Genomic DNA, 13,619 nt, shown 5'->3' with positions numbered 1-13,619 from the left:
CTGCACTGAAACCTAACACCTTTTACTTATTTCCCTAGATACTCTAATCCCTCCCTGCTTTACCAGTATCTTTGAGCTGTTCTTCCCTCTGTATCCACAGCAACGTGAATCCCTGCTGGAATTATTTGCTTCTAAAATGCAGGTGCACTTGTTTAACGTTGCACTGGTACAGGCTCTTAACTTGAAGACTTTTTTATCGAATGGGAATCTCCACTTTGTCCTGTTTCATGTTGGGCATTGTTATTAGCAGCATCTAAGTCAGTCCCTGTCCTGAAACCACTGCCCATGTCCAGGCCTTGATTATTTTTCAGTTAAGAGCTTTTAGGCACCGCTAAGGAGACCAAAGCTGTAGTAAATGAGCCTTCCTTTTGTTAGCCTGGAAATAATAAAGCACAAAATCCCCCACCTGTCACCCTGTGGTGACTCTGCCAGTGCCAGCAGGAGCTGCAGCTCCCCTCTAGTGCTCAGGCTTGTCCTTAAGTGCCTGTGTGTGTGTGTAAATGTATTTTAAATCCAGGGGTCACACGTGCCAGCTACACTTCTGGAGCCAGGCCTTTGGAACACATGATACAACATTTGTTACTTATTCAAAGGTTCTGATCATTTGCACAAAAACATTGACCAAATTCTGACAGTTAGCAGCAGCAGGGGTTTGCCTCTGTGTGTGGAGATGGGGCTGTTGTTTGTGTGGGGCTGCAGGGGCCACCCCAGCAGCTCTGCAGCTCTGTCCCTGAACCACCCTGCCCTTGGGGAGCTGCCAGCCACCGTGCTTTGTGCCTGGCTTTTCCTCAGTGTGAAGGGGAAATCAAAGATTCGACTCGTTTTGTCTCATTTCATCCAAGAAGATGCTAATCATCATTTTGATGCCTACAAGATGAATGAGTGGGAAACATGAATTAATATGGGGATGCCATGGGAGTGCTGAGGTAGAAGTAAATCATTAGTTAGTAACTCGTACTGACTGAAAGGTCTGATTGAAGCCTCCCACTCAGTGGGGAAGAAGGGAACAAATACCATGTGACTGGGGAAATCCTGGATGTCTGTGTGGGGACTCAATAGAGGTAGACCATCTGCAGAGGAAAATGGTATGTGACCAGATCAATAAAGTGCATCATCGTGCAGTCATGCAAAAGAGGCACATTGATAGTGCCTAGAACTTTGATTATGCCATATTTTTGATGCTGGCTCACAAGGTTTCCATCCTAAATATTAACAGTACTTAAATGTAATGTTAGTGTAACCCCTGGATGTGAGCACCTGTTGGTAAGAGACCATGCAGCATGTACAGATGACTCCAGCTCCTCACTGACATGAGATCTCCTTGCTGTCAGGTTGGGAGGATGTCTAGGGTGTTTATGTAATTGATCCCATGTAAATAAATGCCAAGGAGCTGTGCTCTGTTGGTGTGTGAAGTTCCTGTAGTTGTTGTTCACACCCCACGAGCGACATTCCCGGTGTGCAGATGGCATCACTTTAACACTCTGCTTTCAGCTTTGTGGATCAGGCTCACTCTCATTTACATGAAGACCATTTTGTATCACTCAGGCAGCATAAGGTGGCCATAAATGAAAAGCAAATTCTATTTACATCCACCTTTTCAGAGTGACCTTAATTTAAATGAGAATCAGGCCCATAATCTGTATAAATATATGCACTCTGTTACATTAAGGTTATTTATTACTTTGTGTTTGGCCTGAGTATGCATGGAGATTTACCACAGATAATCCATAATCCAGAATTAAACTATTAATATGCATTTTGAGAGGGGCAGCCATAACCTTGAAATTCCTTGGTTTAAGTATGACCTTTAACTTTGTTTGAATATATTTTTTAAATGTATGAATAACAAATTAACATTGGTTGATAAAAAACATTCTGATTCCTTTGTACCGTTTGCATCAGTCCATCCTTAACTTACAGAAAGCCTTGAAGATTAGAAGGCTTAATCACTCATCATATTTACTTGTTTTCAAATGTCAGATCACATTTAGTTCAACATGCTGTCAGTCTTGTCCCCCTCCTCGCCCCGGCATTACTGAAACTGTGGTGGAAATTATTCTTCTCTTTGTATCCGGAGACACCTGCATCTGGGCAGAGTGAAGCACTTTGACCCTGTGTAAAGGAATTGCTTTCTGTATCCTCCTGAACATGGAATTCTGAGCTATACTGTTCCTTGGATGTGCCCTCCAAATTTCTTCCAACTGGGGCTGTTTGCTTTTCTTTCCACAGGCCACGTCTGAAGTTCAACAACCTGACTTTGATTTCCATTCACGGCCTTCCAGGAAAAGACCCACTGAGCTCCAAGTATAGAAGATTTTTAATTAACAGGTTTGACTTCATGTCTAAACACTTCCATAACTCCTGCAGAAAACTTAACACTCTGTAATTCTTGTGAACTTGTTCTAAATTTTAGATACATCCGTAGAGAGCCCCAAAATACTCCAGTCTGTCTATCCAGCATGCACTCACCTGCAAGAGGAGTTGGATAGAATTAGGAGTAGGGAAATAGTGCCAAACCAGTAACCTCAGGACAGCAATCCACTGTGTTATACCTGGACAGTGGGCCCTGCTTTCTGAGGCTTTTTAGATTGTTTAAATCTTCAGGCTGAAGACAAATGACACAAGATGTCTGCTTGCTTTTTAAATCTTGTTTGGTTTTTAACTTTCTAAAATAATGATGAACCAAAGAATGCACAAGAATTAATGTTGGTAATGTGACAAGGACTGACTTAGGGCAGTGTGTGGTGGGATGCAGAGCCCACCAGTGCTGGTGGGGATTTTGCTGGGTATGAAGGGAATTGTTGCTGTTGATCAGTTTGGCAGAACTGTTCTGCATCAGTTCTGCTGCTCATGGGCTGTGAGTGCCAGTCCCTGGGCTGTGGCAGTCTGTCCCCATTCTCAGCCACAGCGCTGTCCTACAGGGCTGTGTACAGCTGGAGGGAAGCGGTGGAAGAGCCTTGTCTATGGACTGTCAAACACTTTTCAGGCATCCTTGTTTGCCAGTAAATGTAACAGCTTCCATTTAGTCAGATAATATCTTACCTCTTTAAAATTCACAGTACATAATTCTCATTTAAATACAGTAGTTTTGGGTTTTATTTGGACTAAATAGTTGCTGTGGACTTGAACATGACTGTTTTGAACATTGAGAAGCATAGAATTAAAATGAATCAGTTATTGTGAATAGCTGGGGAATGAACTTAGTATAAGTTATTTAGATTTGGCATGTGAATCTTTGGAGCCTTTACATTGTATTTTACCAAATCTTTTCCTCCATGAGCTGCAACGCACTAAAGGGCAGGCTCTCTAAATGACAAAACAGCTCCATGTCTGCTTGCTGAAACTTACAAATGGAATCTCTACAAAGATGTGAAAATAATGTACTGGGAACCTGTTTAAAACCATCTGATCTCTTTTTACCCTGACAAGACATTTTGTAAAAGTAGTTGCATGTATTACTTTTTGTACTGTAGAAAGGGGTGTGCTCAAGTGCAAATCTAGCAAATGAAGGAATTATATGCTCGCATAAATGCACGTAGTCTCTTTCTGAAGTTCACTGTAGAAAGGAGTTGTACTAACAAAGCATCCTTCCTGACAGAAAGTTGCAGTTCAGAGCCACCTCAACAGATTTAGCTGTTAAATTCTGAAAGTAGATTAAGAGTGAAAATTGAACTCTGCAGGGTATGATTTCTAAAAGCATCTCTGTGATTTTGGAGTGTCAGTCTCCTGGGAGCTGTGCACCTCAATTATAGAGGTGCTTTTGAAAACCTTCCTCTGTCCTTAATGTCCATTTTATTTATAGATTTTTGCATTACTACAGTTCAGAATTGTCAGTGGTTTTCTTCCCATTTTTTTCCCCTCTTGTATCTCTGAGCACAGAGGATGCAGAGCATCACAGAAAGCTTGGCAATTCAATCCTAAAATTCCCCAGGTTGTGAAATCAACTGTATTTGTTCCTGTGGCACCCTGAATGCCAGTTTTGGGAGTTTGGTAGCAACAATTAACATGGAACCAGAAGCTCATGTGTGTCCTGGTATTAACAGCAGAGCAGCAGCTGTCAGTGCTGGTCTCTGTCTGCACTCTCTGCTGCAGCTGCTGGTGCCACAGAAAAGCATCAAATGCTTGAGCATGTGCCCAGCCCCTTATGTTTAATCACTTTGAGGCCTGTGGGAGAAAGTGGAATATTTTTCATCACTATGTCTACATAGAAAGTAAAGTTTTGGGGCCTCTAAATGGCCATGTATTTTTCATGGTGTCTTGAGCTGACAGCCTGGGTGAAGCCCAGGGTCTCTGTCCTGGCCATTCCCCTCCTGAGGTCCTTGCAGGGGTGAGACTCAACTTTTTTTGCTAGATCCTGTGGCTTTGTTGCTCTATAAAGCTATAAATGGGTTTGTCCAGTTCTATTGAAAGAACCTAACTTATAAGATTTGCCTGGTGCAGGTTTTCAGTATTGGGGAGGGATGGAGCTGAGCCCAGCTGGATCTGCACAGTTGCCAGCAACCTCTTGTGCATTTCCATGCTGAGCCATTGCCAGGCTCAGTGGCATTCAGAGGTCATGATGGACCTAGTTGGGAATGTTCTCCTCATATTTTATAGTGATGTGTCTGTTGCACAGCTGTAGGGAAGTATTTTATCTTCAGGAATCTTTGTCCTCTTTAAGCAGAGGGTGGTACAAATGCAGTAATAAGTAAGTATCTTGGTATTTACTTGGTTGGGCATCCTTGGTGGAGACACATTCCGAGCCTTTGGAAATAATTGTAATTTTCATTTTTGAGGCATTTAAGGAGGTTTTGTTCCATTTGGATTTTGCTTTAAAATTGGCTTTTTAAGTAGCATCTTCCAGATCTTTTATACTTTTCTCACACATAGGGATATCCAATGCTTTTTGCTTGGATCAGGCTGTAACACCACTAAAACATGAGAAAAGCAAACCTTGTCTGAGACTGTCAAAGCCAACATGTGATTTTTAGGGTACTGATTTGGAATTCACACTGTCAGAGCACCTTGCTTGTGTTGTGTGCTCTGTGCACACCCAGAACATCTTGGAGTGCACCACTCAGGACCAGTTTACTGTGCTTTCAGTATTTGTTATTCTTGCATTGTGGAAAAGTTCTTTTGGAAAAGGGCCACCAATAGGAGATTTGAGATCTCTGCCCTTTTGCTTCTAGCTCTAACAACTGTTTTCCTAACTATTTATTTTTAAACTTTTTGGACTAATACTTTGGAATACAGATGCTAAAATGGTAGGGTGCATTCCCTGCATTTGTGTCTCACCTTAGCTACGACTGGTGAAGTTGAATAGCAAAGGAAGGAAAGTTGAAGAAAAGCTGAATGAAAAAGTCTTGTCTTGGAGAAAGAGTTGGACTGTTGAATTATTTTCTTTGGAGGTTCAAAAGCTTCTACCTCCCGTCAGCCTGCACAGGAAAAGCAGAGTAAAGCATAGATTTCTGATTTTGTTCTTAAATGACATGATTGTAAGGCCCAGTGCTGGAAGGCCTTGTTTGGGTTCAGCAGAAAGCTGTCAATTTGTAACTGAGTATTTCCTAATGCCTAATCTTTTACCATAGGCTGCAGTAAACTCACAGCAAGGGAGCAGGCGGAACCACTGGGGGCCTGGGCTGAGCTCACCAGATGTCTAATTAATGCCCGCTGTCAGCTGCCGAAATGTCACTTACAGATATTTTTTCTTTGCAGCCACTGTTTTAATGATGAAGATTATGCACAGATGTCACTTTGTTCCTGGGTTAATGTTGTGGTTGGTAAAATGACGAGCATAAACCGCAGTGCCAAATATGTTGTTGTATCCGAGGAGAAAGTGCCTTACGATTACCTGGTTTTGTGCACGGGACAGAGCTACCAGGTGAGCTGTGTGCAGAGTGAACAGCACAGTATTCCCAGGTTTTCTACACTGAGTGGTGTTCCTGGGATTAGGCAGGGCAGCCTTAGCAAGGGTAGCACCAGCAGCTGGCAGCCCTGTAGTGCAGCAGGTTGTAGGGCTGTGTCAGTGGTGCTGCTGAAGCTGGAGGAGAGGAAGGTTGGACAGAGTTTCCCACCAGCAGTTTACTGCTCAGGGTTGGGCAGGAGGCAAAGCTGCCAGTGTTTTTGCCACCATAACCATTAAACCTGCTAAGGAGCAGGCTCAACTGACATGTGGTCCCAGCCACAGGAGACTTAACTCCAGCTGGTCTAACACCATTTGACCTAGTTTTGGAAATGGAGAGAATTCCTTATCAAATTAATTACTCATCTCATGTGATAACCATGCCTAGGCACATCCATGGTGCTGCCTGGTATTGTAGCACCCAGTGAGTTTCCAGTTAGATTGAAGCAGACCCTTAGCTGTGTGTAAGATGTGGAATCAAGTTGAGCTCCAGCCCCACAGGGTCAGCTTCCACTCAGACTCCCTGGGCAGGCTGGCTTCTGCCTCCTGTGTCCCCATGAGGCCATCAGGCCCCATAACCAAACGGGCAGCTTGGTACAGCCCCTTTGTTGCAGGGCTTTGTCTTACCTGGGTAGCTTGGGGTAGAAGTTGTGAGCAAGGCATTTTGTCTTTAAAATCAGGAGATGGATGTGAGCAATGTGTGCAGTGTTGTACCACATCTCACAGCAGTGTCTGGCTGCCTGTGTGCAGCAGGCTGTGTGGTCTGTGATCCCTTCTCATACCAGAGGCACACTTAGCAGAGATGAAACAAAAGCTGAAGTGTGGGCTGGAAAAGTGCTCCTAGGAAAATGTGTTTGGAGGTAACTCTGACTTGCAAAATAATTTATGGCAAGTAACTGCAGTGGGGGAGAAAGCTAAAGATAGCAAGGGAAAAGGCAGGTTTTATCTGCCTTTGAGAAGAAATTCCATCATTATCTATTCTCACTTTCAAGCTATACAAAAGGATAAGAAGAATTGAATAGCTTCTGGTTTATTACACAGAGGTTTAGTCCATTCTTTTTGTAAGTTGTTCCTTACTTGGTAAGCAGTCAAATTAATGTTCAGTAAAACATTATGTGTTATGATTTAGAGATTTAGTCATTGAGTAAAATCTTTTGGTGTCATGCCAGGTTTTATATGACCCAGCAGTATTTCAGTTCATCTGGCTGGCAGTGAGACCAGGATTCAAGACATGGCTCAGTGGTGCTGAGGAAGTCAGAGATGAGATTCCCTTTTTGCTTTGTACAGCTCAAACTGAGTTTGTTATTGTAAAGCAGCATTACACAGTGAACATGTTACTGAATCTTCACATTTGAGCTGTCAAGCAGGTTTTGATCCCTTTCTCTGGGACAAAATCTGTCATTTTAGAAGGTTGACTTTTGCCCCCAAAAGGTGGAGGCAGAGCCATTAAAAGTGATCTGTTATTCAGAGAGCTGCTGAGATCCCCTGCTGATTGTTGGGAGATTTCTGCTGTTTGCTGGCAGTCCCTGGCGTTTGCACTTGCACTGACAGCACTGTTTGAAGTGGTCACCTGCATCCCATAGGAAATAGGGAACACAGGCACACATGTACACTCCATGTTCCCCGTGGCCATGGGTGTGTTTGCTGCTGCTGAGTGTGACAAAGGATTGGAATGTGCTTGGGTAGCTAAAGGTAGAGTGTCATTGAGTTTTAACATCTCCAAGGTCTGTGCCATATCCACTCACCAACTCATTTCTCCAGGCCTTGGCTCCCATGGGAGAATATATCAGTGAAGTCACGAGCCCGTGGCCACAGAGATACACAGAGAAAGTCCCTTCCAATCACTTCACTCTCAATGATGCCCAGGACTGCTTGGAGGCAGCACTCTGGATGGAGAAAAACCTCATGCGCTCCACAGGTAAGGGACTTCGTTAGCACACACACTTACAGAAATGTTTCCTAGGCTTATTATTTCCTTTATGCCCTGGTATAATTGGTGCCTGATGAGTTCTAACAGTCTTTCATCTGCTGTGCTTTGTTTTCCAGATTAATTTAGAATTTTTCGTTATTTTTGATACCCAGCATATTTAGCTGGGAAAGAAAGGTTTGAGATAGATTAATTATCTGCAGTTATTATAGAAAACCAAATGAGTCCCAAATGCAAATCTGTCTGGAGTCATTAATTCACCAGTGAAATAATAATTTAATTAGTGGATGTGGTTTTCTACTGTATAGAAAAATATCTAGATTTGTGGCATCACGCAAAGAAAGTAAGCCTAAATTAGGAAGTGTCTGTCAGCATTGTATTCAGTTGCATCAGTGACAGATTTTCACATAGCACTGCAAGCTCCTGGTACTTTTTAACCCTTAAAATCAGACATTTATGCTGATGTGCACCATCCCTATATTTCCTCAGCCTTGTTGTGTGTGCTGTGTTTGTACATTCACTAGTTCATCCACTGTGTGTGCACTGTGGGAAATACCTGGGACCATCCAGGTTTCTGAGCCAACTTTGAACTAGAAAAACAGAGACCAAAGAGTCAGTGAATTAATGAAATGTCAGTTCCTGCTGGCTCCGAGTCAGGACAGTTCAGAGCAGAAAAGCTGTCCTTGTGGGGAATTCCTGCTGGCAGAGTGCAAGAGCAGGACTTTGCTGAAGATGTGTTTTACCTGCCTTGTTTGTGGAGCGTGATGAGATTTGGCAGTGTTTTGGTATGGTGCAAGGTTCACACCTGTTTGGCAGTCCTTTAGGGAAGTTCAGAAAGCATTGGGAATTCCTTTATTGTCCTCCAGGTCTTGCTGTGATCAGCACAGGGGTTCATAAACATGGCAGTGTTTCTAGGCCAGCTCCACCTGTCCTCCAGCTGGTACCAGCCCTGCCCACATAGCCTTACCTGGTATCCAGCTGCTACAGCAGCTGACTTTGCACAGGCAGATGAGGGTGTTAGCTTTCCCTGCTTCCTGCTGCTAGTCCTTCATGTAACTGCCTGTGTGCCCAGTCCTGGAATGTGCTCCAGTGCCCCTGTGCAGGATTGTGTGTGGGAGCAGCCAGTGGCTGGGATGCACAGTGCCAGGAGGATCAGTCACTCTGGAGCAAATGGCACAATCACGTTTTCTCACCTGCCTTGGCATGGGTGCAACTGCTCCAGCAGCAGTGCTGGAGTCATGGGATGTTCATCTTCACTTTGTTATTGCTGCTGGCCTTGGCTGCATCCCTTAATGAGGCCCTGGCCCGGCTTCATGGGTAGAGAAAGTAAATTCACACCACCCTGAGGTTGGTCTGGAGGCACTTTTGGAGATATGGTCTAAGAGAGATATGACACCTTCCCCTTTCCCCCTGCTCTGGCTTCAGTTCCCTCTCCTTGCTCTTCCCATCATGTTCTCTACTGCTGTGCAGAGTGTCCAGCTGGAGAGGTCTTCCTCCACTGATCTCAGTTTCTCTTATTCCTCACCCTGCTTCTTCTTCCAGCTGTGTTTCTTACAAACATCCTTCCTTCAGTCTTGACAATTGTGCCAGGGCTCTGGGAGGGCTCTCTGCTGCTGAGGGCCTGGGAGCAGGACAAGCAGTGGCCCCATGGCTGCCACTGTGGTTTATTGATGAAACCCAGCCACCTAATGCATGGAACCTATTACAGCTGTAATTGGGACTAATTGAAATTCATCTCCTATTTGCTCTGCACTTTCCATGAAAATAAAAGTAGGATGGAAGTAAAGTAAGGAACAAAACTGCTTTAATGGCCCAAAATGAAGCAATTACTTTTTTTCTCTTCACCTAAGCATAGTTTACTGCCTTATTAAAAGTGTGTTTTTAGTAATACTCTTGCATTAAAATTCCAGTGCATGAATCACTGACTGGAGTGTGTCACCAATGCTTTAGCTCATACTGGGATTCTCCTTTAGCTTTTGCAAACTGCAAAGATTCAGGTCACATTAAGGTCACTGAAATGTTGTGCTTGTTACTTGTGGAAAATTAATGAGTCTGCTCTGCAGCAGGACACTGACATTCAGGTAATAAATGATAAAACTATTGTAATGATCTTTATTTATGGCTGTTTTTTATGTAGAAGGTTATTATGTTTACTCACAGATACATACATTTTCATGTAGTTAAATAATAAAAGCATCCTGAGGAACTGCTCTCTGTTCAGTGGACATAATTTCAGTCCATAATGAATATCTGCAGTTCCTAGACTACTAGCACTGTCATCTAAAAAGCCACTAATATTGTAATAAGTAGAAGCAGTAAATTGTTGATTTACAAGAGGTCAATAAAGGAGCATTGCTTTCCCTGATCTAATGCAGTTGTATTTAATATTACCATATAAACAAGAATTTTAACTTTCCTTGAGAAATGTAGGACTCTCATCTGAACTTGTCCAACCCCAAATGCCAGTGTCTACTGCAGGAACTGAGCTTCTCTCTGAGGGGGCTGTGCTGCCCAAGGGTGAAGGGTCTCAGCCCAGCCTTGCCCTGTAGTCAGAATGGAGCTTTTCTCAGCTGTGCCTCAGGGAAGCCCTTCTCATCCTCCTTTTCCAGGCACAGCATCCTCTTCACTCCTCATATGTTTCACTCCCTGCAAGTTGAAAACGTAAATGTACCACGAGGCTGTCGGCACCTGCACACCACATCCTGGCCTGCACTGTCAGCACATGGTGTTAATAAAAATGAGTATAGCAAAGCTGGTCTTTACCCACGGGTTCTGCTAGGCTGCTTCTTGCATTACACCCAGCTGTAGCAGGGAAAAAACAATCAGGTTTACATCTGTCTTCTCTTTTGGCACTCTCCTGAGGCCAGTGTAGCTGCAGATAGGTGTCCTGGCAGACACAAGCTATGGGATAGATTCTTCTGGTTTGGGAAGTCAGGCCAGTGATGGAAACACTGGAGCATTCCTGTATTCTATATGATATTTAGGGAAGTAGTAAGATCTCTTTCTTCTTATGTTTCCAAATGGGTACATTTGCAGGTAAAATGGTTCTGTCCCTTGGGTCATTGCTGTGAACAGTAGAAACATGTTTTCTGTCACTGGTGTGCAGTGTCCTCATGGGGCAAGTCTTTTCTCTGGCAGCTATGAAGAGAGATGTTTCTTTGGCGCCTACAAGTAGCCAAACTGATGGGGACGAATGAAATAACCTTGTAGTCAAAGGGGTATAGTAGAACATCTGTTAACATTTTTATCCTTAATATTCTTGGGAGCTGGGACTGTGTGCATGCTCAGATTAGTATTGCCCTGCATCTCATGCAGTAAAACATGGTCCAGTGAGATTAGTTTAGCCCATGGAATAGTACAGTTCAGGGCATTGGGGATGCTGTCACTTGTGGCAAGACAGAAATGCCACCGCTGAGACAAATGTTGGTTGGTTGCAGCACTGCCAAGGTGAGAGGCATGAAAGAACTGGGAAGGTGATTTTTGGGCATCCTTGTACTGACAGGACACATCTGAAACACAGGAGCTGATGTGGGCACGGGCAGGCAGGTGGAGGTGTTCCTCCTCCCTCTAGACCCTGCCACTTGCTCAGGGCTGGGGCAGTTGAGTGTGGCATGGCTGTGAGGTGTGTGGTGCACGGAGAGCTTGCAGGTCTGGGCTCTGGCCCTCACATGAGGGTCCTTAGCACCAGAAGAGGAGCTCATTTTGCCTGGGTTGCTTAAAGGCTTAGTGAATCACACAACAGACAAATGCTTCCTGCTTCAAGAAGAGGGCAGAGGGAATGAAGGGGAGAGGAGCACATCTCAGTCTTGCACAGAGGAATGTCGGTGTTTTGTATAAAACCATCCTGAGATAAAACACACAGCTGCTCTGCTGCTTCCCAGCTCTGCCTCTTATTGTCAGGAGGGCTTTAGCCCTTAGGCTAGAGAGCCCTATCATGCTCACACAGAACAGACCCTCCCCTCCTCATGTTCCTGCTCAGCTCTGACTGTACCGTTTTAAGTGGCAGCAGTTCAGAACAAGAATGAGCAGGGCCCTGGCCTGCAGCTGTGCAGTGCCAGGCAGGAGGGATTGATCAGGTCTGAGCTCCCTTTGCCCAGGGCAGGAGGATGGAGCTGGGTTCAGGAGTTGTTTCTGTGCTGGTGCTCAGCAGAAGGAGCAGCAGTTCCTACATGCTGCTGTCATGGCAGCTGCTCGGATGAATGGATGGCTGCCTGCAGCTTGCTGAGCTCCCAGCAGTGAGCAGGGATGGAACTGGCTCTGGGCTGGGCATTGTGCCATGAGCAGCTGCCTTCAGAGTTGTGCCGAGCTCTCCTCACCACCAGGGACAGGTACCTCTGTGGGGCCATCCCCATCCTCTGGAGATCAGGCTTTGGCAGAAGGGAGTGGCAGCACTGGTGACCTCCATGTGGCACAAGGGCTTGTTTTCTATAATTTGGCCTTTCCATGGTTTGTGGGGGTTTTTCTGAATGCTGTATTGAATTTGATTCTGACCACACCCCCCTCCATCAGCCCTTTGAACGAGCAAAATTAGGGAGAGGGGGAGAACAAAATAAAAATGGTTATTTATTTATTTATTTACCCCTAGAGGCTTTTCAATCAAAATAATTCAGATTATGGGGTCAGGATGAATATCATACTTCTGTGTTAAGTACTTGCCTACTTTGTGGGATGTTTTGTACAGATTCTTCACTAAATTATCTTAGCTGCTGTTGCTAGGTAACATTGTTTGCTTCATAGCATCAGAGAAACAAGAGGGTCAAAGAGTGCAATTCCATGTTATTATCATCTGAGTTATACTAATAAGGTTTTCATTGTATGTCTTAGAAATCTTTCGCCCTTTTTTTTTCCTCTTAGGGAACATCATTGTCTATGGGAATACAATTGACACATACACCACGGTAGAAGCCCTCTTATCCTCTGGGATTGATGGCTCCCGCATCCATCTCGTGCGGGCTCCACTGGGCTCTGCCAGCCCCTGCCTGCCCGAGGCCGCCCTGGAGTGCGTGGTGGGGGAGGTCCTGGCAGGGGCAGGTGTGACCGTGCACCCCGACAGCATCCTGGCACAGTGGGGCCAGGGGCACCATGGCCTCATCACCTGGGCTGCCTTCACCACTGCCTCCAGCCTCCTCCACCTGCAGTGCTCAGTAAGTACAAGCTTCCCGTGCCTTTCCTTCAGGCTGGTTTTTTAACGCAAAAGCTGTTGCGTTGTGATTTCAGGGTTTACCTCAGAACCTCGGGTCCCTCTCCTGAAGATTCCCTCCCAGGTGTATCAGTCACCTCTCCTTTGCACTCCCTGACCCCTGCCAAGCACTGTCTGTCAGTCCTAGAATTCCAGAAGGGCATTGAGTGACTGGTAGATTCAAAGGATGTCCTCTACCCCTAGGGGGGGCATTAGGCCATCCAGGTGTCCTTTGTCCCTTGAGACCTCCCCTCCTGTACCTGGTTGGTGGGCTTCCTACCTCTTCCCTCCCCCTCCTCCCTGGGGCTAAAAAGAACAGCAACCCCGAGGTTAGGGAGTTCTGTTGGATCCATTGCTGGATTCAGAGGCCTGTGGGCCAGAATAAAGCTCTGGATGGAAACCCTCCATCAGAACCGCCTCCTTCACCATCCCCTTAAAGCTTCTCCGCCAGAGGGAAACCTGAGGAGCAGACCCTCTTAAAGGAGGAGGCTCCATCCCACCATCCCCAGAGCTCCTGCATGCCTGGACTTGTCTCCAAGCGCCCAGCTGCAGCATCCAGCCAGCCAAAAGTGTCTCTGGGGTGAAACACCCCAGTGCCGCTCTTTGGTTCAGCAGCGAGGGCTGGACAAGCT

General features: G+C 45.3%; 1 protein-coding gene across 1 annotated transcript in view; it reads left to right on the top strand.

Annotated features, from left to right (window-relative positions):
* CFAP61 (cilia and flagella associated protein 61) overlaps nucleotides 1-13,619 on the top strand; it is an 89,271-nt gene that overhangs the window by 47,733 nt on the left and 27,919 nt on the right. Inside the window, exons 18-21 of the mRNA XM_050972031.1 lie at nucleotides 2,230-2,328; nucleotides 5,695-5,860; nucleotides 7,643-7,799; nucleotides 12,663-12,952. Coding sequence (XP_050827988.1) covers nucleotides 2,230-2,328; nucleotides 5,695-5,860; nucleotides 7,643-7,799; nucleotides 12,663-12,952 — 712 coding nt within the window. The remainder of the gene's footprint in view (nucleotides 1-2,229; nucleotides 2,329-5,694; nucleotides 5,861-7,642; nucleotides 7,800-12,662; nucleotides 12,953-13,619) is intronic.

This window comes from Serinus canaria, chromosome 3, assembly GCF_022539315.1.
Source record: "Serinus canaria isolate serCan28SL12 chromosome 3, serCan2020, whole genome shotgun sequence".
Taxonomy (NCBI): Eukaryota; Metazoa; Chordata; class Aves; order Passeriformes; family Fringillidae; genus Serinus; species Serinus canaria.
This window is presented reverse-complemented; position numbering and strand designations above follow the sequence as displayed.